A 20636-nucleotide genomic window follows, 5' to 3' on the forward strand; every position below is an offset into this window, starting at 1 on the left:
AAAAAGTATTTAAACAATCAAATAAAATTAATCACCTTTAACCTACAATGGCGCGTGACCTGCATCACCGGAAATTGTTAGCGGTCAGCAGTCTGCAATTGCAGCTTGCGATCAGAGCTGTTGCACTATATCTTTTCTTATTATTCTCATTCAGAGTTTGTTTCATGTACAATTCACCGAGGTTTTTTGTTTTTTAATTTTTGCAGGATAGGAGTAGGCACACCCAGTTAAATCCGCTGGCCCACTCATACGTCATAAAAAAAAGCCTTCTCTTCATATAATCCATGCTCTAAATGGGCGTGTCCTGTCTGGATGCAGTACCCAATCATATTGCAGAAGGGCGTGGCCTGGCAAGATACCAATCGGATTCATAATAACGCGTCTCCCAGGTTTGCTTCTTCTGAGTTCATATCGCAAATGACAAAATCACTATGCTAAATTCTTGTTAAGTCTTTTCTTTTCATCTGTTCGTACATCTCTCCTCAACGCTTAGAGAGGGCATGCGTGATAACACAAAGGAGAACACAAATACTCTTGGGATACAATTTTGTCGTCATTGGTGAGTGAGCTAACGTTGCATCTTATCAATGCTAATGCTATTGGCCCTAGGATTTAACTAGCATTCTTTGCAGCACAAAAAGGTGGTCGTGAAACCAACGTGATATGTATTTGGTGGTCGTATATCCTGGGTACAGCTCTTTGCTCTCACAAGGAACATGTTAGACCGAAGGGTAGTTTTAGACAGTCGGGCCTTGTTGCTGATTGTGTTTCTATCCTGTCGTTCCGCTAGCCAACGAGCTTTTCAGCCTGATGTTTAACGGAGTTCAATTATAACAGAATAATTATCGAATGTTAATACGAAGGGAAATCTGAGTAATAGTTCTGCATTATGATGAAGAATTTACACGTACCAAATTACTGTATGAATAAATTAATGCCTTTGCCTTGACCCTCCCAGAGTGTAATTTATAAAAATAAAAAATTAAAAAACTTACAAAAAACAAACAAGCAAGAAAACATGAATATGAGCAGGGGTGCACGGCAAAATATTTGTTTAGTTCTCAAAGATGCACCAGTTTGTTTCATGGTGCACCCCCACCCCTCAAACTGTCCATTTAGATAATTTACAGATTTACAGCTGATCTTCACAAATGTATTTTTTAAGGGCCACCTTGGCAGAGCAAATTCAAGCGACGAGACGCTTTAACTACACCCTACTAAGTCCTCCTGTACAAATGTGCAAGTGGGATTAAATTAGTAAGTAAAATATCAAATTAAATCCAGTCATTTTTTTCACAACTTTGCAGATGGAAGGATAATGTAAGTAGGAGATACCTTCCATGCATTTTGGACACCGCTTATCCTTACTAGCGGTCTCCGTTGGCAAAAAAAATAAATAAAATAATTAATTAAACAAAAATGGAAATGACCTGGAAGAATAGGCGTTTTTGTTGTGTATTTTACACACACACATTTTTAACACAACTGAAGGTCAAAGAACCAAATACTGTAACTTCGTTTAGTTTGGTTTTCTGCAAGATATTGGAAATGTTGAAAACAAATACACTCTGGTTATGGCTCACAATAACACTCTTAAGTTTTTTTTGTTGTTTTTTTCATAGTATTTTAATGAATGCCTTATAGAGCGATGTGGACCTTCCACTACATCAGTGCCAATTGCATTTTATAAAACTCTCAATATAAAATCAAAGCTATATATATTTTTTTCTCTCTTTTTTTTTTTTTTTTTTTGAAGCACCAAATTTGATGATACACATTGAACTACTCTATTTGTATTGGGCCATCTCAGAGCTGGTTTTATCATGTCAGTTTTTGTGTTGAAACTCTGTGGGCTTTCACCAGAAAATTAGCAAATAGAGGCACTATAGCCCTGACATGTTTGCTAAGTGAACATTGACTCGAAACACAATACATGACAATGTGCAGGACGCTTTACAAAAATTTATTTTCATGTATTTGCCTGGTGATGCAAATAGCATCGGTTTGGTTGAATTGCACATTATCATCGAATGGGAGATTCCTCTGTTGAATACATTTGATTTATCTAATGGTCAACAGAAGATTTACATGGTTATTTATCGGCTTTTTATAGGGGAACAAGCTTGCTTGTCCAGCAAGGCAGACTTATTTAGAAGTACCTTTTGGCTTGCCTCTCCCTCCAAACAAGCTAAGACAAACCCACCGCTCTGTCTCTGCCTGCAGCAGAGCTGTGTGCAGCGGAGGAGACATGTCTGTGGGTGTGTTTGTGTCACGCTAACTACATTGCCACTAAAAAGAACAAACAAACAAAAGAAGTGTAACATCATGTAATATAAAACCAAGCTACTACTGTTGTATTTGGCAAGATAGATCATTTGCAACAGGGAGCTCTCAGGCTCAGCTACTTGTCTTATAAAGTGAAAATGAAAACAATTTTAATACCTCCTTAATTCATTTAATGCCCAAACGTAAAACTACATTTGCAAAAACCATTTAATTTAGTGCAAAGGCATGAAAATACGTTTTGGGTGTGTTGTGTTTTTTATTTTAAAAAATAAATGAAGGGCCTCGTGCACCACCTCGGTCTGTGTCAAGGCTGAGGGAATGATTTTAGTATGATAAATCACCACTAGATGGCAGGATTGGCTTTGTGTAGATCTTGGTCCACACATTGTGAGAGTGGGTGTGGCTCGCGATCCCATGTCGTGAGGTGGCGTGCGAAAGCAGTGTGGTGGTGAGAACAAAGCTTTTTCAAATTTAAAAAAAAGATGACCAAGTCCCATCATTATTATTATCTTTTGACGAACATTCACACACATGCATGTAGTCACTCTCACTCTCACACGCACGCACGCACACGCACACACACAAAGTTCAACGTTCCTGAAAAGTTCGTGCAAACGTCATGCATAGGTAATGCATCAGTGCAGTGTTTATCTTGCAAGAAACTGTTATTTTGCAATCAAACCGCCCTTTTTTTGTGTTGTTTGTTATTATTTAGTAGGAAAGCATTGTTTAAGATATTTGAGGTATCACAAATCCCCCAAAAAGAGCATCAAAGTGAAAGTGTTCTTTGAAATGCATCCTTTCACAAAATATATTTTTCTCCGAATTTTTCTTGGAAACAAGTATTTTCAAGAAACTTAATCAATGTTTAACTGCTGTTGACTAAAGAATGGTAAAAGGGTGAAATGTACCTTTTTTTCCTGATGAAAGAAGAGGGTTAAAGCTTCCATGCTTATATACTGTAGCTGCAGAGCTCCGTTTTCTGCAGGCCTTCAAAAATGAGTCAAAATGGTCAAAAATAGCTGGCAGCGGCTCTCCCAATTTGAGAAAAACGGCTTTATCAAAGTAAAGATATTTCTGGAAAAAATGGCGAAAAACAGTTTAACGCTATATCTCATAATATAGTACTACATAGAGCTCAGTCTTTGCACGTTTTCAACAATTTTCAGCAAACAGGATGTGGAAAATATTTTACCACCCGACGTCATTATTACTAAAGCAATTCATCAAATGGTGGGTTACAGTTTTTCTAAATAAGAAAAATTGCCATCTTTTGATTGCAGAACTTAACAGAAATGCCTGAGATTCGGGACCTCTCTGAGGCTTTGCCAGAGATGCCCATGGACCCAATCACTGGAGTTGGTGTCGTAGCCTCCAGGAGCAGAGCACCAACTGGTTATGATGTTGTAAGATCCTTTACTTTTTGGTTGTTTGTACCCTAATGTAATTGTCATAAATAAAGTTAATCACCAGCATTCTCATTTATCCAGCTCATACAGTGTACAGTTGCGTGGAGCATCTCCAATCACACCAATTAACACTTGTATTCCCACCATGCTAATCAATGGACTACTCTGTCGATTCTAGGTTTCAACAACAACTGATGGTCTGGACGCTGATCTGTGGAAAGATGGACTTTTCAAGTCCAAGGTGACCCGGTACCTGTGCTTCACCAGGGTATTCTCAAAGGAAAATGTAAATTTACCTCTCCTGCTTCATGTGCATGAAATGTATTTACAATTCGTGGCACATATAACAATTTTAGTGTGGTTGTTAGTTGGTGCTCCTTTTTTTTCCCGACCGACCGACTTCAGTGAAGAACTGAGACTTATGGCACATCTCGGCAAAGTTGATCAATGTGTAGATGCCATTTTAATGCAGTGACGTGCGGTGAGATTCGGGATTGGTGAGGCACGAAAAATATGAAGCCGAAAAAGATAAGCCTTATTACAATTATGAGCTGCAAAAAACATTTATTAGGTCTTTTCAAAGCTTAAGTTGTTTCAATTGATTTCACACTGGTCAACAACGTGGTAGCAACAAAAGCGAAATATTTAATATAAGCTCCAGTTTGCTGTTTTTTGGGAAAATCTCTAAGTGAAAAAATAATAATAATTGTTCCACTGTTAATTTCATTCGTTCGTCATTCTTTTCGTCACACTTTTTTTTTATACAAAAACAAAAATAGAAGTCAGTCATTGGTACGATAAATTGATTAAGAATTTCGCCAACAAATATAAGACGAATGGTTTACCCCAGTGATGAAACGCAATCAAGAGGAAGACTCATCGGTGGGTGGGGGGAAAAAAAAAACATTCCAAACACGGGACGCAGATGTTTGTCCAGTTTTACAAGTCACAAAATCCTACATGGGTCCACACAATCTCACTCGTTGAGAATAAAAGGCAGGAAAAGTAGAAAAGACGTTTTTTTTTTACAGCACAGCCACAAAGCCAGTCTTTTCGTGCATACCATTGCCTTTGAAAAGAACGAGTAGTTTACCGTCTTTTCCCGACGTTGTTGAAGCAAACCTGGTTCTGGCGTCAGTCTCTCAGAATTCATGTTTTCCTGCTTTCTTAGTTTGGAAATTAAATTTTCAATTTTCAGGGCGAGAAATGCCAGCTTGGAGAGTCGCACAGCACACTTTGTTTACTTTTTGCACACGGGTTCACCGTGACCTGGCTGGTGGCAGGCTATTAGGCTGCTCACTATCGCCGCCTTCCTTGAGGCAGAGGTACTGGCTGCCTCAAGGCAAGCATTTTCCCTGTGGATTTATGTCATATCGGCTGTCCATGCATTACCTCTTGTGTCTGAAGGAGACTCCATTTATTTAGGCAGGAAATACACAACCTTCTGCGATTATTACTATAGAATTGTCAAAATACATTAAGAACCACACCAAAATCATAGTCCAGAGGACAAATCTTAATACTTATTTTATTAATTCGTTTCTTTTTCCTCTCATGATGACAGGGGAGGATGCCTCCCCTGAATGCACGTCACTGTTTTAATGTAACTACAAAAATGTAAGGACGGAAGCGCGTCAAAAGGACGTGGAGAGACGAGGGATGCAGGCCGATTATTTTATGAATAAAGACGGAGGGACGATGATGGAAGGATGCCCACGTCGCGGATTAAGGACGGACTGGCAAAGTAGGGTAAAGTGCCCATTTCTGAGAATAAATATAGATCTCACTGTTCGTTGTGTACACATTAGCGATATGGCTGCCTAATTAGTTGTTTGGGCCCTACTAATTTTTAGTACTTTAAACCCATTCTCAGGCCTGATCTAAACAGTTCCCCACGACAGAACAAGATCACAAACTTACAATCGTAGTGGTTAAAGGTTTTCCTAATGTTACTTGAAACATTGACTTATTTGTACTTCACTGTATACTTTGAAACAAAGTTGTACCGCCACATACTGTAGTTTGATTGAAACTTTTGCAGTGTTTCATTTATTTGTTTGTTGGTTTAGTTTTATACAAAATGTGCATTTTATGAAAACATGGGGAAATGTTTAGAGAAAATTGCCATTAATTTCATGCAATTTTAAGGAAAAATCCCATATTGGAATATATTCTTCATATTGTACATATTCTTTCAAGTTATCTGTCATTGTTGGAATACATATGGTATGTTTCAGAAGTAGTAATGGGATACATACTTGGTATTGGTGACTATTCGAGTACTTGTACTCGTCTAAAAAAAAATATATATATACTGTATATCAGGGGTGCCCAAACTTTTTGGATCGAAGATCTACTTTTCGATCAACTAACCTCCCGGGATCGACCCTTACCGGCGCGCGTATGTGCACACACACACACACACGCGCGCGCGCACGCACGCCATGATGAGAAACAGCCTGAAACGGAGGCATGCGACGCACTTTTGCAGCCTGTTAACCATCGTAGCTCACACGTACCGTTTTAAAGTGCTTCCCTGGGCCCTCCTGGATTCCTATTCTTTGTCCGTGCCCTCGGTGAATTGTACACGAAGCAAACTCTGAATGAGAATCATGACGATAAAAGATAGAGCGCAACAGCTCTGATCACGAGCTGCAATTGCAAACTGCTGAGCGCTAACAACTTCCGGTAACGTAATCACGCCACCGTAAATTTAAGATTTACCTGCTTTATTTTATTTTTAAAATATTTTTTGGTGAAAATGAGACTGATAAGATGATTAGGGTGCAGTGTATATTAACACAAAAAATATATTACTAACATGTACAAAGACACACAGAAGGTTGTCCCCCCCCCCCCCCCCCCCCCCTCGACACTCCTCGGATCTACTTGGGACCTGTCTTAGATCTACCGGTAGATCAGGATCGACCTAATGGGCACCCCTGCTGTATATATATTCCGGACCCTAATATTTCTGTTGAACGATGATTCAAAAGCATTTCATTTAATTTTCATTATTATTTTCGGGAGGCATGGTGGTTAGCATGTCTGTCTCACAGTACATAGGTCGAGGGTTTGATTCTGGGGCCCAGACCCCCTGTATGTAGTTTTCATGTTATCCCTGTGCCCATGAGGGTTTTCTCTGGGCAGTCCGGATTCCTCCCACATTCCAAAAACATGCACGGTAGGTTAATTGATGACTCTAAATTGTCCGTAGGTGTGATTGTGAATGTGAATGGCTGTTTGCCCAGGGATTGGCTGGCAACCAGTTCAGGGCGTATTCTGCTTCTGCCTGAAGTCAGCTGAGATAGGCACCGGCATGCCCGCAACCCTCATGAGGTTAAAGCGGTTCAGATAATGGAGGGATATTATTTTTTTTTTTTTGCAGTTCAATTTATTTCTGTGACCACTTTATTCTTTCATAAACAGAGGAGTAGTGTTTTATAAAAAAAATAAGATGTGTTCTATTACCTAATATCTGCTCTTCTCTCACTTTTCCACCCATAATTCCTATCCTGTTCTTACAGAGCCATTTAGGGAATGTTCTTGTTGACATGAAGCTGATTGATATAAAGGACACCCTGCCTGTGGGCTTTATTCCAATCCAGGAGACTGTTGACACTCGTAAGTCGCCACCTCAAGCAGTGAGTAATGTGTACCGACTGGACAGACCTATACAGTGCATCTGCAAAGTATTCATCAGCGCTTCATTTTTTTTTTTCACATTTCATTTCACAGTCCCATTCCAAAATAAAATTAATGAAAATGTTTTCTTCAAAATTCTACACACAACACGCCATAACGACAGTGTGAATTAGGTGTTTTGAACTTTTGTGCAAATGTATTACATTGAAAAAAACGAAGACACGTAGTCCTAGCATCATAAAATGGGGATGATTTTCAATAGCAAAAACTGAGAGTTGTTGCGGCACCTTGCCTCTTGGGTTATACCATCATCTCGTTGGGGGGGGGTCATTGAACACAAAATTTGCTCCGGTGTAAAATATATCGCAACAAAATACATCGGTGCAGCACCACAGCAAATGTGTGCCGTGCGAACACCCCTATTGTCAAATGTGCTCTATGTGTAACATACAGCACAGATGAAATTACTTTCCTCTCTCAACCACAGTGCAAACATGTGGTGCATTGAACACACAAAGCTAAAATTTACGTAAAAATTTCATAAGACATAAATATATAAATATTTTAAATAAAAATAAAATAAATAAACAAATAGAAACAACAGACAACTAAGGGCACTTGTGATTATTGCATATTCATAGTGACTTATTTTAAGTGCAGTAATCGGATGTCAGATGCTGGGGGAGGGACACCGATTGTGGCAGTAGGCAGGGGTAGACGGGGGGGGGGGGGGGGGGTGCGGGCAGAACATGGAGGGAGTTTAGTCTCCTGACCGCCTGGTGGAATAAACTGTTCTTCAACCTGTTGGTTTGAGCAGAGAGACATTGCAGTCTCCTCGCTGACTGCAGCAGCTCAAAGAGGCTGTGAGACGGGTGGGTGGGGTCACCTGCTATCTGGGTGGCTTGGTGGGTCAGACGAGAGTTGTAAGTGTCCGTAAGTAGAGGAAAAGCGACACCAATGATCTTCTCAGCTGCTCTCACAATGCGCTGCAGAATCTTTCTGCAGGACACGGTGCAAGTGCCGTACCACACGGTGATGCACAAGGGATGTTCGGAAGTAGAGGGTACCACTGTACTTTAAAATATCCAATTTATCAATGAGTGTGCAAAATTTGGTGAGTTTTCGCACATGCTTCGGTCCCCCAAAATACGATTCAATGTTCGGAAAAAAATAATACAAATAAATTTCTAGAAAATTAGGGGCGTCGCAACGATCACTGCCCAAATAATATCAATTAAAAAAACAGTAAAATAATTTTTTTTTAAAAGAAATTCCGTCTCTTCCTGCTGTCGTCACATTGGCCTCTTAAGGTCAGCGTGGCTCCGTGCGTGCATGGAGTACACACTTCATGTGATAAGATGACGTACGTTTTAACTTTAACTCTATTATGATTATTGTGTGACTATTCTTTATTTCAATGAATATCATTCTCAAAGTCAATGCTAATTTCTTGTTCGCAAGTCATTGAGATTTTACAGTGACTTCAGTTTTAGCACTGGCGATGTTTTTAAAATGAAACATGTCTTCTATTTAAATTTATGTCTAATTCTTTTTGTATCTGTGGTCTTACAGTAAACGCCAAATGTGGTATCATGAAACATTTTAAAGCAGGCTTTGGGCGGGTATAATCGCATAAGCTTTACACGCTTGCTCTGCAAGTAACATGGTTTATTCCAAGTACTTTCACAACATCAGAAGCTTATGAAAACACCATGCCGTTTGGCAATAATTCTTCTAGGGATTCGACTTATATTTGAGGCCATTGAAAATAAAATAACAAACCAGGGCCAATGTTAAAACTGGAATTTATCACGGCAAGTTTTGATTTAAGAGTCAGGTTGCTGAGAGTGGCGTATCAAGTCGTCAGGAGTAGATGTGATCTAACCCTTGACCAAATTGTCTCTTTTGATTCATATAAAATTTAAATCAAGATGGTATCTGATTTGTTTTCATGTTTTGTCGTTTAGAGGAACAGGCATTCAGGAAGAGGCGACTCTGTATCAAGTTTATTCCACGAGACTCTACAGAGGCGGCCATCTGTGATATTCGTATCCTGGGAAGATCAAAGCAGGCTCCCCCACAGTTCACCTTTATTGGGTTTGTTTCTTTGTTTTTTGATTTTTCTTTTCTTTCACAAAATGTTTTATTGCAATTGTACTAATCAATACACACACATAAGTCCCCACAAACACTCTAGTGTGTGTGTGTGTGTGTGTGTGTGTGTGTGTATATATATATATATAACCCGGTACCTCTCCACTGTGATATCGACGCACTAACCACCGATGTGTGTGTGTGTGTGTGTGTGTGTGTGTGTGTGTGTGTGTGTGTGTGTATATATCACAGTGGAGAGATACCGGGTTCAATTCCAGCTCTGGCTGCCCTGTGTGGAGTTTGCATGTTCTCCCCGGCCTCCGTGGGTTATTTCCAGGTACTCCGGTGTCCTCCCACATTCCAAAAACAGGCATGGCTGGTTGATTGAACACACTAAATTGTCCCTAGGTGTCTGTGTGTGCCCTGCGATTGGCTGGCAACAGGTTGAGGGTGTCCCCTGCCCAGTGCCCGAAGACAGCTGGGATTGGCTCCAGCACCCCCCGCGGCCCTTGTGAGGATTAAGCGGATCGGAAGATGGATGGATGAAACTGTCCAGTTTTTCATATCTGAGACGCTTTCTTGTATGTCTGCCACTGTTTTGGAAACTGGGTTCTGTTCAGGGAGGTTGCTTTTTTTTTCTCTTACTATGCATGCTAAGATAAGATAACCTTTATTTGTCCCGCACTGGGGAAATTTGCAGTCTACAGCAGCAAAATTGGGAGGGGGGGGGGGAGAAAAATTAAAGTGTTTCATTGCACAAAATAACTGTTTCAGGAAAGAACTGTACACAGTTCAATATACCGGTAAGTGCAATATAAAATAAAGCATTAACAATATATTAGTAGAATAAATATAATAAATTAGCAATAGCATAGAAAACACAGCGTAAGGTGGCTGTGCTATTTATAATGGTTACAGGTTTTTCACGTATGTTTATTCAGCAGCCTGACAGCAGTCGGTAGGAATGAGCGGCGCTATCTCTCCTTCTTGCAGCGCGGGTGTAACAGTCTCTGGCTGAATGAGCTACCCAGTGCTGTCAGGGCGGACTGGAAGGGTTGGGAGGGACTGTCCATCATAACTTTTAGTTTAGCGAGCATCCTCCTGTTGCCCACCTCCTCCAGAGTGCCCAGGGAGCAGCCCAGGACAGTTGTTTAACGCCTTAGTGCAGGGACTTTTGACATTCCTTCTCTTAAACAATCCTCTCCAAATCTGGTTTGTACTGCGTTTTGCCACTCGAAACGGGCACTGTCTACATGCGAGCTGCAGTGGTTACTTATTACTTGGGGTCAGCTTGCTACATATTTGACCGAAGACTTTTGAAGCGACAAACCACCCGCGATCGACCCAATCGCAGACGTGCAAGCATATACGCATGCACGCACACACGCCGAGATGAATGACAGCTGGAACGTCACTGAACATGAACGAAATCTAAACACACAGACACAGTTTTTTTCGCCTCCATTTCCTCCTCCCACCCCTTGCGGTCGACTTGGGACCAGTCCGCTGGCTCCCGGTCGATCGCAATTGACATATGGGGCGCCCCTGCCTGAAAATCAGAGGTAATTCGCTGACTATCTTTGCGCTTAGTGCCGTAGATTGCGCATGAGCGGTGATTCATTTGCCCTGTATGTCAATCAAGTAATGGGATTGATGATAGGCTGACATTGTAAATTCTACTGTACATGACGCCGTAGTTTGAATGGCAGAGCCACCGCAGAGGGATTTTCAACGCGTGTCATGTGAAAGCCCGGAAGCCGCATTGAACCAGCTAAAGAGCAGCATGTGGCTCGCGAGCCGTGGGTTGGCCACCACTGTTCTACAATAACATTTTAAAAATCGAAGTCACGATTACATTTCGATTAATCATCCAGCCTTATTAGTTTCTCACCTGCTTGAGACCACTATCAAGTTTGTGGCCATTTCTGTGCAGGCAGACCTTTAGTAAATCAGGCCCGAAGCATCATAAATGCACATTACACATTTCTCAAGTTGTTGTGAATAATTCCTAACAGTTCATGCTTTTTAGGTTTAACTCTTTTTATTTTTGGCATTGGATGCATAACCATGATTTTTTTTATTTTTTGACAGAGAGCTAAACAATATGGGTATCTGGTATCGTATGGGAACCGTGCCACGAACTCAAGACTCCTCTCACTCATCAGTCGTGACTGATGTCCAGAATGTGAATTCTTTCTCCACTTCACCTCCTGTCCCACCAGCTTCAGTGACAAAGTATGCACAATCATAATTGTCTCTTAATGTTGATTTTTTTTTTCTTCATATAAGGTTTTCCATGTTTTTCTACAATGTACTGTGGACACTCCTCACAACCGGTTCATTTGGGAAAAAAAATTATATCTATAAAGTTTACATGTGTGTGTGTGTGTGTACGTATGTGTATATATTAGAGCTGTCAAACGATTAAAGTATTTAATCTAATTAAAAATGCAACTGTCATAATTAACTCAAATTCACTAAAAATTAATCGTGATTACTCACGCATTTTTTATCGTTTCTGAATTTCCTTTTATATTTTTTAGCCCTATTTTTCCCCTATTTTAATGCTCTCATCAACATGGAATTATGAATCAGTTTTCTATGTGCAAAATGTAATTATTTACTGTAATAACAATTTCGATTTTCAATTTTACATGAACATTTTTCACTTGGAGCAGTTATTCACACATAATCTCTCACACAATATTATTGTCCATCAACAACAGTGAAAAAAATATTTTGTCACACAACAGCTGCTTTAACAGCTCTTTTTATGGAATCAAAACAGAGCAATATAACATTATAAAGTGCACATCTAAGGTAAACTAGTACTCAGCCTTCAGTGGATTTAAGCCATGGTTGCTTACTTCATTTTTCTCAAGTTTGCTTTGAACACGGCAGTCAGGCTATGTTGATTCTGTTGGTCCTTCTTGCTCGGAAGTCTCTCTACAGTTTTGTGTAGACATCATTTCGGATGACTACACTTGGTTAGATGACAACACTGGAGACGTTTTATTTTCAGTGTGTTTGATAGGTCGCTACCACTGCACCGCTGAACTCTCGAGATGCCTCAGCGCACCGTCGCTGTCAGACGAACACAGAGAGGCTCCACCCGCTTTATTTATATGGACACGGAACACTGTAACCTTCCACACAAAATAGTTCCAAACAAGTAACAATCGTGTCCGTTTCAGCTTGAGTCGAGCTGTGGACAATGTTGACAGGCTTGCATAGCTGTCTGTCTTAGACGAGGGGGCGGAGTACTCACATCAGCTGTGTGCTTGGCCATTAAGTGGTAGTTCAGACTCGCTGTGCTATGATGATAGCTCAGTTTACGACTGCAAAACATCCAGGTAACTTTGGTCTTGTCATTGGAACTATCTGGCAACTTTTTAAAAGTAAACTTTCCATTCATATACACTTTAAGTATCCGTTTTCGGTGACTCGCGCTGGCAAAACAGACATGGGCGTTGGCTTCTGCAGCGCGCTTGTTGTTTTGTTTCCGGTTTATTTATAGAGCAACGTAACATCCGCTGTGACGTCTGCCGCGTTAATCTCGTGAGAAAAAATTGAATCCCGTTAAAATTCATTTAAATTAATGCCAATAAAAACGCGCTAAACTGACAGCTCTAGTATATATATATTTGTATATATACTGTATTTTCCGCACTAAAAGGCGCATTGGATTATGAGGCGCACCTTCAATGAATGGGCTATTTTTAAATTTTTTCCATATATTGGACGCACTGGATTATAAGAAGCAATCTACAATGCATCCACTAGATGGAGCTACGCTCCTTCCATTCAACTCGAAAGGCGTTCATGACCGCCTCTGAAAAACGTAAATTGACGATTACTTCAATGAAACTACAAAAATAGAAAATAATGCATCAAAAGTAGAAAATCAAGCGAGGAAATCACAAAATGAATTCTATTTTCACTCATGGTCCGATATCGTCTTCCATCGTAAATCAAGCTTCGGCCGCACATAGAGCTGAACCAATCAGAAGTGCTAATGGTTGAACCAATAAGAGGAATCTCCAATCTGATTGGCTAAAAGGAGAACCAGTGATTTCAGTAGTGCAAGTGTGCATGTGGTTGACGCCAGCACTCGAGGTTCTTAAAGCAATGGATGAAATAATTTTTGCGTGAGGAACACATCGAAGCTGAAATCTCATTGCACACCAAAAAAATGAACCCACAAATGACTGGAAACCACGCAACCAAGACACAACTGCTACTACTATTTCTGCTACTACTGCTAACTACTACTACTGCTCCTACTATGACGACTACTACTGCTACTATTGCTTCAGATACTACTACTACTACTGCTTCTGCCACTACTAACTTCTACTACAATGACGACGACTACTACTACCGCCGCTGCCACCACCGCCATGACCACCACTTTGATTAATACTACTACTTCTTTCTTCTCTTCTAAATTTTGGATGTTAGTCTGAGTTCAAATTTTAATTGATACAAGTCGCACCCGAGTAGTCGTAGCAGGCTAAGTAATACAATAAAAAAAATGTGTGACTTATAGTCCGAAAAATGCGGTACTTCTGTATCTGTAGCTAAATACACCAATGGAGTTTTAGTCACTACAGAGTAAATAACACTACATGTTGTTGTTTTTTAAATTTTTTTCCTTTTTTTGCCCACAGGCATTTTTCCATGACTCTCCCTGCCAGTTTCAGAGGAAAAAATCCTACTCGACCAGATTACGAGCACCAAAATTCCAACCTCTACGCAATCTCTGGTTTGATATTCAACATCTCTCCAAAGTTTAAACTGGAATTTGTCCCAGTCTTTCTGCACTGGGCAAATTATATTTGTCATTTTTTTCCGGATTAACTTCTCCAAAAGATTATCCACTGGGGAATTCACTTTGAGCGTCATAGTGGTGCTTGTTCCCGCTAATTGTGATTGAAATGCTTTCCTGTTGTCGTTTGGGTCTGATACGTGGAACAGCCCAAAACCTACAAAAAAGTATTTTGGAGCTATATACTAAACCTTCAAAATCAGATCAAAATGGCAGACGTCCTGTTGTCTGCCATTTTGACTTTATTTATAAAATCAGCATCGTTTTTGGCCTTTTATAGTGGTTTTATATCGCAAACTCCTGGGCGCTAAATAAAGATTGTCACAGAGCGAGAGGTCTTTCAGAAGACAAGCATGGTCAGAGTGAGAGCTTGGGTCCAAAAGGGAAGTCCCTTTTCTATTCAGACAGGCAAATGTGCAAATTTTCCACCCCTCAGCTCAAATTTTAGGTAAGACTCAAATCCTCTGTCAAATTAAAGTTAGATCTGAGTCTATTTCATTCTTCTTTTGAAACCGTGTGCATGTCACAATTCATAACTTGCATCAAGTTCACGCCGGGACTGGAAACATCTCATTTTGAATCCATCCAAAGGATATAAATTGGGCAATATATCGACACCATTATGTCAGAAACCTGACCAGGCGTGGTGCGGCCGTCTGGGCTGTGGGGGTCTTGTTGAGGAAGAAACCTGGTCAGATACTGTACATAGATGGCAAAATAAACTTAGCGACATTGTGTCTTAATGGGCATGTGGGAGGACTAATATCAATGCAATTCACACAGAATAACACAATGTCAGCCATGCATTTCCTTTATTCCCTGCCCATTCCTGCTGAACAGCGCTTACTCTAAAGTAATATATTAGCATTGAATCAGCAAAAATGTTGCAGATTTAAAAAAAAAAAAAATTCATTCTTTATTTTATTTCTTGATTTATTTGTTTTCTTTCAAGGCCTTAATCGGCCAATATAATAGTCCGGCTGATTAATCGGTCAGGCGCTACTCATTTTACTCACTCCTTAACACAAAGTTGTGATGTATTATTGCAAAAGCTGACTATAGAATATCTTTATCTGTGTCTTTCAGCAATGGACGGCGTGCCCTTCATGATCTCTGAGAAGTTTTCATGTGCCTCATCAGATGTAAGTTTTTCGAATCCTTTTCAGTAAATCTACATATTGTTGTACTGTAATTTAGTACCGTATTTTCCGCACTAAAAGGCAGCGCAACTTAAAATCTGATGCACCTTTGTGTATGGTCATTACGGTAATATTTCGACCCCAACAGGGCTCCTTGCTAGAGACATGCTTACAACGCAGAGTTCAAACTTAAGGCGATCGGGTTGCGCAGTTGAACGCGGAAATAGAGCAGCGGCAAGAGAGTTCAACGTGAATGAATTAATGTTAGAACTTGCTGTTGGTTACGTGCACTGTGTCGCTGTTTCATTAAATAAGTTATACTGACATCTGATCGTCGCTATATAAATCAGGGTGTAGTGTAGTGTTCTGTTGGCGTTTCCTTGAGCGTAGCTCCATCCAGTGGATGCATTGTAGATTGCGTCCTATAATACCCAATGTATGAAAAAACGTACAAAATAGGCCATTCATTGAAGGTGCACCTCAAAAATCCAGTGTGCCTTTTAGTGTGGAAAATACGGTAATGAAAAAACATTAAGCTGTATTTATGTGTAAACTCATCGTGTACAAATCAGGACCGCCTATACAAACATTTTTTAACAAATATCAAATATAAATTCTAACAATACAGTACTGTCAAATAATCTAAGGGAACAATATAAATGGAGAGCGTCAACACCAGGTGAGGTCAAACGACCTGCCCGAGTACTTCAGAAAGAAGATTATTGCAGTGTATGGGTTTAGGAAGGAATTTAAGAATATCTCAAAAGATTATGAAATCATCTCTTCCACTGTCTGGAAAATAGTGTACAAGTAGAAGACATTAAAATTAATTTGCCAGCTTGCCCTGGGTCTGGTCCTGCAACCAAGTTCACTTGAAGAGAGAGAACAGAGACAAATAGCAGGACTTTGGAAGAATGGTTTGGGTTTTTTTGACCAATGAGGCTAAATTTATTATTATTTTCAGACACCAGAGCAGTGGACACGTTAGGCACATGCTAAATACATGTGTGTGTGTTACATCATATAGCAGAGTTCAGACTGTAGTTGGTAACAAGAAATTTCCAATTATTATGCGTAAAATGACATTATTTGTAGAGATACAGTATTTTACATGACTGGATGACTTGTTCAATAAACATTATCTTCCCGTTCAGTTGCAGCAGATGGATCTCATTGGTATTACGATCAAAACGTTGGCTGAAATTGAGAAAGAAGTGAGTATTTAAAGCATATTGATTTGATTAGGAGCATGAAAGTTCATTTATGGACGGGTCACATATCAAGTGTATTTTTACTTGCGTTTTTTTTTGTTTAGCAAACATACCATGTGCTAATTGGGGCATATTGTCCATTGTGCTGAAGTCAGAAAAGGCTTTTCTGGGTGTGCTCATTCTCTCAACTATTTAATTCTGGTCATTTGCGCATGTTCCCACCAGTTACACACTCTGGGTGGAGCGCACCTTCAATGTGGGCGTTCTTTCCACTCTGCTTATACCCTCGCCTGCATTCTACACTTTAGCACATTTCCTCTTGCCTGCTCTATAGAGGCTGTTATAAGTCTAGCGCCGCGTGAAGACAAAATAATATATGTCGCGGTTTGAGTCACTTCACTGATTAGACGGCGGGTGACGGGTGGTCACGGCCCAGCAGCTGATTCGTGTCGATGGTGTGAGGCATAGACGCTCAGCGACCGCTCATCAGCCGTAATGTGTCCCCACAACATTATGCTGACAGACGACAAGCGTCGACCCCCCCAAAAATTGTTGGGGGAAAAAAAGTTGTTACGGGAGAAATGCCATACATTGAAAGTGCACAGGCAAGCCAAAGAACAAACTGATTTAATCACAAATTGGAGAATATGGCACTTAGTTACAATCCATCCATCCATTCATTCATTGTCGATAGCGTTTGTCCTCATTCGGGCTTGGGTTGGACATCATTTGAATTTGGATTATTCCAGTTAGGCTTCTGGTTCCTTCGTTGGATTACGGTTTTTGATTCAATGATTCTTTATTAAGATTCTTTTAGAGGGTAGGGTCCAACAAACTACTGGCATCCATTTTTTTTATTGCGCAGCCTGCAGCATAGACTGAATTGAACATTCAACATGGTCCATGGCGTTTGCCTGAATTGGACTAGCGGAGCCCTGAAAAATCATTGAGGTTTTGCTTTACTACTCCAGCCCGCCCTGACATGCACTAGGTAACTCCTTCAGCCAGAGACTGTTACACCCGCGCTGCAAGAAGGAGAGATACCGACGCTCGTTCCTACCGACTGCTGTCAGGCTGCTGGGAAAAAAAAAATAAAAATAAGTAAATGATGTGAAAAACAATTGTAAATAGCACCTTATCCATATTTGTATTTATATTGCACTTAATTGAACGGTGTTTGTTTGTTGTTTCTTCTTTCTACCCACAATCTTGCTGCTGTAGACTATAAATTTCCCCAGTGTGGGACAAATAAAGGATATCTTATCTTATATTAGCAGCAATGTATTAGCCAAATGCATTCCGAGCAGCACCTCACACAGCCGACTCACAGGAGAGGGCACATCCTGGACCTCATTATAATTTGTGGGCGATCAATGGGAGCGCCCTCTGCTAATGACCTGGCTGTCTCTGACCACTAATGTGTTTTTTTTTTTAAACGACCAGTCTTAACCCTCAGGAAGCCCCCGTGGAAACGGTGAAGAAACGTTATCTGACTTCAAAGTGGCTGCAACTTCATCCATCCATCCATCCATTTTCCCAATTCAGTTACGGCTGAAGCTGCTACACCCATGACCCGAAAGGTCAGGGGAAAAAAATGGATGGATGGATTTGTAAATGTTACTGCACAAAGTGACAATTGCCCTAAAGCTTGATTTGGAAAAAAATCCGATCAAATCGTAAGCACAATATCTGTCAGAAAAAGTCCCAATTCAATCATTTTTTTTTGAAATTGCTCAGCCCTAATGGTGTCTCCATGATGCAACAAGGATAAGTAAAATGGACATAAAATGTCATGAGTGTTCTTGAATAAGCTTGTAATTTTAACAAACATTTCTTTATCAGTATGATTACAGTTTTCGTACTGAACACAGCGCTGCAGCACGGCTCCCTCCCAGTCCAACTCGGACAACCCTGAGCTCTGAGGCCTGATGGACCTGGTCAAGATCACTTATGGCCACCCCACTAGACTTTCTCGTATACACTCCACTCATCCAGAACTGTATTGAGGGAAAAAAATGTGGCAACACTGAATTTGTAGAACCTGTTATGGTCCATCTTTTCATTGTGCTGATCAAATGGCAGTGAGAAGCATTTTAACTGAGAAATAGAAGTTCGATGTGAAGAGAACCACTCTTGAGTTGAAGCAAGTTTAAAATAGAACAGGTAAGCTCATTTGTAAAAATAACCAAGGAGACACATTTCATGATTTTACCTTGACATATGTTTTGTCTTTTTCATGTATAACAGATAACCACATTTCATGTGATGGACTTAAAATAAATGAACTGTGATTTTATTGTCTGTTGAGCGATGATGATTGATTTTCAAATCGTGGACCGCAATGTCAGTCCCCAATAAGTCACGGTCTCATGTGGAGTTACGGTCAACTCCTGTTAAATAGCGGCAGGACAGTGGACCTCTGCTATTTGCAGGCACTGGGGTGGCCAGCGAATAGCAAAAAAGGTGTCGAAATGACTGCCATTAAAATGCATAAGAGGGGGGGGGGGGGTGATTCGAAATTTAACCCCAAATATTTAAAACATGCAAATTATGTTTTCTGTGTTTTCCATGTCAACGGGGATTGGTTCCCACTCCCCCCCCCCCCCCCCCCCAAAAATAACAAAGCAAATGCCGAAAGAGAAACCCCCCAAAAAGTAGAGTAACACGGGCAAGTATGCGGCGGTCCATGATAGCTGCATCGTCTCTCAGCCCCCTGCACGTACGCACACACACACACACATCTGCTGCTGCTTGCACGTAGATGGGATTTTGGAACTGGGGATGAAAGGAAAATACGTTTCGAAGAATAATCAACGTGTGTGTGTGTGTGTGTGTGTAGATATAGATATAATCTTCATTAGTCCCTCGTTTTTGTGGTTAATTAGTAATGGGTGCGAAAATTGAAAAACCGTGAAGTAGGATTTTGCTCCCTCCCACCTCGGAATTCTTGTGTTTGTGTAACCCAATTAAAAAATATAATGTCAGAAAATAATTTAAAAAAAATAGTGATTGTGGTAAATCTTTTGATAGGAGGTGAAGCGTAACGAAATGTTGAACATTTTTGCTAATAGTCAGGACAAGCATCCTGTAAAACCTGGAAAATTACCAATTACGAAAAATAAGAGAAAAAGTAAAATACTGTATCCTGGAAAAGTTAGTTATACTGGAAAATGTGTTTTACTCTCGTATCCCCCTGCGCTGTGGGTGGACACAAACAGGTTAAACACGAAGGTACCTGTATGTACCTGAGGGTAACAATGAGCTGTCGCGGTTTTCTGCTTCGAGCTGGCACAGCGTCCCACCTTTGCTACCAACCAAACGAAGTGCATATTTGTTGTGAACAGACAAATATGCTCTCAATTATTTCATGTTTTACTTTGAAGGATGCTGTGTGTGTTATACTGGACGCCTACCAATTCTAATAAAACGAGACGTGTTACGCAGATTTTTCCTCCGTTTATCCAGCCGCCTTGAGGGGTGACACGCGGGTATACTGTATAAGTAAGCCGCTGACAACAATATTCCATGAGAACAGGTGCTCTGCGCAACTGCTTCCATTTGACTGTTGCTAGATTCAGCAACTTTTCAGACACAAGGATTTATTTTCTCCAAAAACTACCAAAACTAGAAACTTGTTAAGTTCATGTTCGTTCAGGGTTTGGGGGGGGGGGGGCAACTAAACTCATTTTGTGCCAAAATGTAAAAATACGTTTACAAAAACCAAGTCATTTACTGTAATGCCAGTATGTTGTTTTTCTTTTTAATCATTAATAAAGGGCTTCGCGCACCTCCTCAGTCAGTTTCAAGACTGTGGGGAATGATTTCGGTATGGTAAATCACCACTAGATGTTAGGATCGGATGCTCGGATCTTGGTCGCGCACATTGTGAGGGGGCGTGACGATCTTATGTTGCGAGGTGACGTGCGGAAGTAGTGTAGTTGTGAGAACATGGAAAAAACAAATAATAATTCTAATTATTAATTCTACAACAGAAATGTTCAATTTAAAAAAAAAAAGACGAAAT

The 20636-nt window shown here is 40.4% G+C and overlaps 1 protein-coding gene across 3 annotated transcripts; it reads left to right on the forward strand.

The window, feature by feature from the left end:
- The first annotated feature begins 336 nt into the window (after nucleotides 1-336).
- mvb12ba (multivesicular body subunit 12Ba) lies at nucleotides 337-18908 on the forward strand. Of its 3 annotated transcripts, XM_086134941.1 has the most exons (11): nucleotides 337-389; nucleotides 494-559; nucleotides 3570-3692; nucleotides 3874-3981; nucleotides 7223-7339; nucleotides 9310-9437; nucleotides 11526-11669; nucleotides 14105-14199; nucleotides 15349-15404; nucleotides 16556-16615; nucleotides 18455-18908. In XM_086134941.1, exons 3-11 carry the CDS (start codon nucleotides 3582-3584, stop codon nucleotides 18539-18541), a joined length of 906 nt encoding a protein of 301 aa, XP_085991067.1. In that variant the 5' UTR covers nucleotides 337-389; nucleotides 494-559; nucleotides 3570-3581; the 3' UTR covers nucleotides 18542-18908. The 3 variants fall into 3 exon arrangements, with proteins under 3 accessions (XP_085991067.1, XP_085991066.1, XP_085991068.1); XM_086134940.1 differs by having other exon boundaries at nucleotides 368-559; XM_086134942.1 differs by having other exon boundaries at nucleotides 368-559; nucleotides 7223-7319; nucleotides 9308-9437.
- The last annotated feature ends 1728 nt before the right edge of the window (nucleotides 18909-20636 follow it).

The sequence above is a fragment of the Hippocampus guttulatus genome, chromosome 17 (assembly GCF_054856545.1).
Source record: "Hippocampus guttulatus isolate MCC_2025c chromosome 17, RoL_Hgut_1.0, whole genome shotgun sequence".
Lineage (NCBI taxonomy): Eukaryota > Metazoa > Chordata > Actinopteri > Syngnathiformes > Syngnathidae > Hippocampus > Hippocampus guttulatus.

Excerpts from the sequence above, each read along its gene's own strand:
- mvb12ba (XM_086134941.1), top strand. The coding sequence starts at position 3,582 with ATGCCTGAGATTCGGGACCTCTCTGAGGCTTTGCCAGAGATGCCCATG. Across the intron at positions 9,438-11,525 it reads CCACAGTTCACCTTTATTGG|AGAGCTAAACAATATGGGTA; the intron begins GTTTGTTTCTTT and ends ATTTTTTGACAG. Across the intron at positions 11,670-14,104 it reads CCACCAGCTTCAGTGACAAA|GCATTTTTCCATGACTCTCC; the intron begins GTATGCACAATC and ends TTTTGCCCACAG.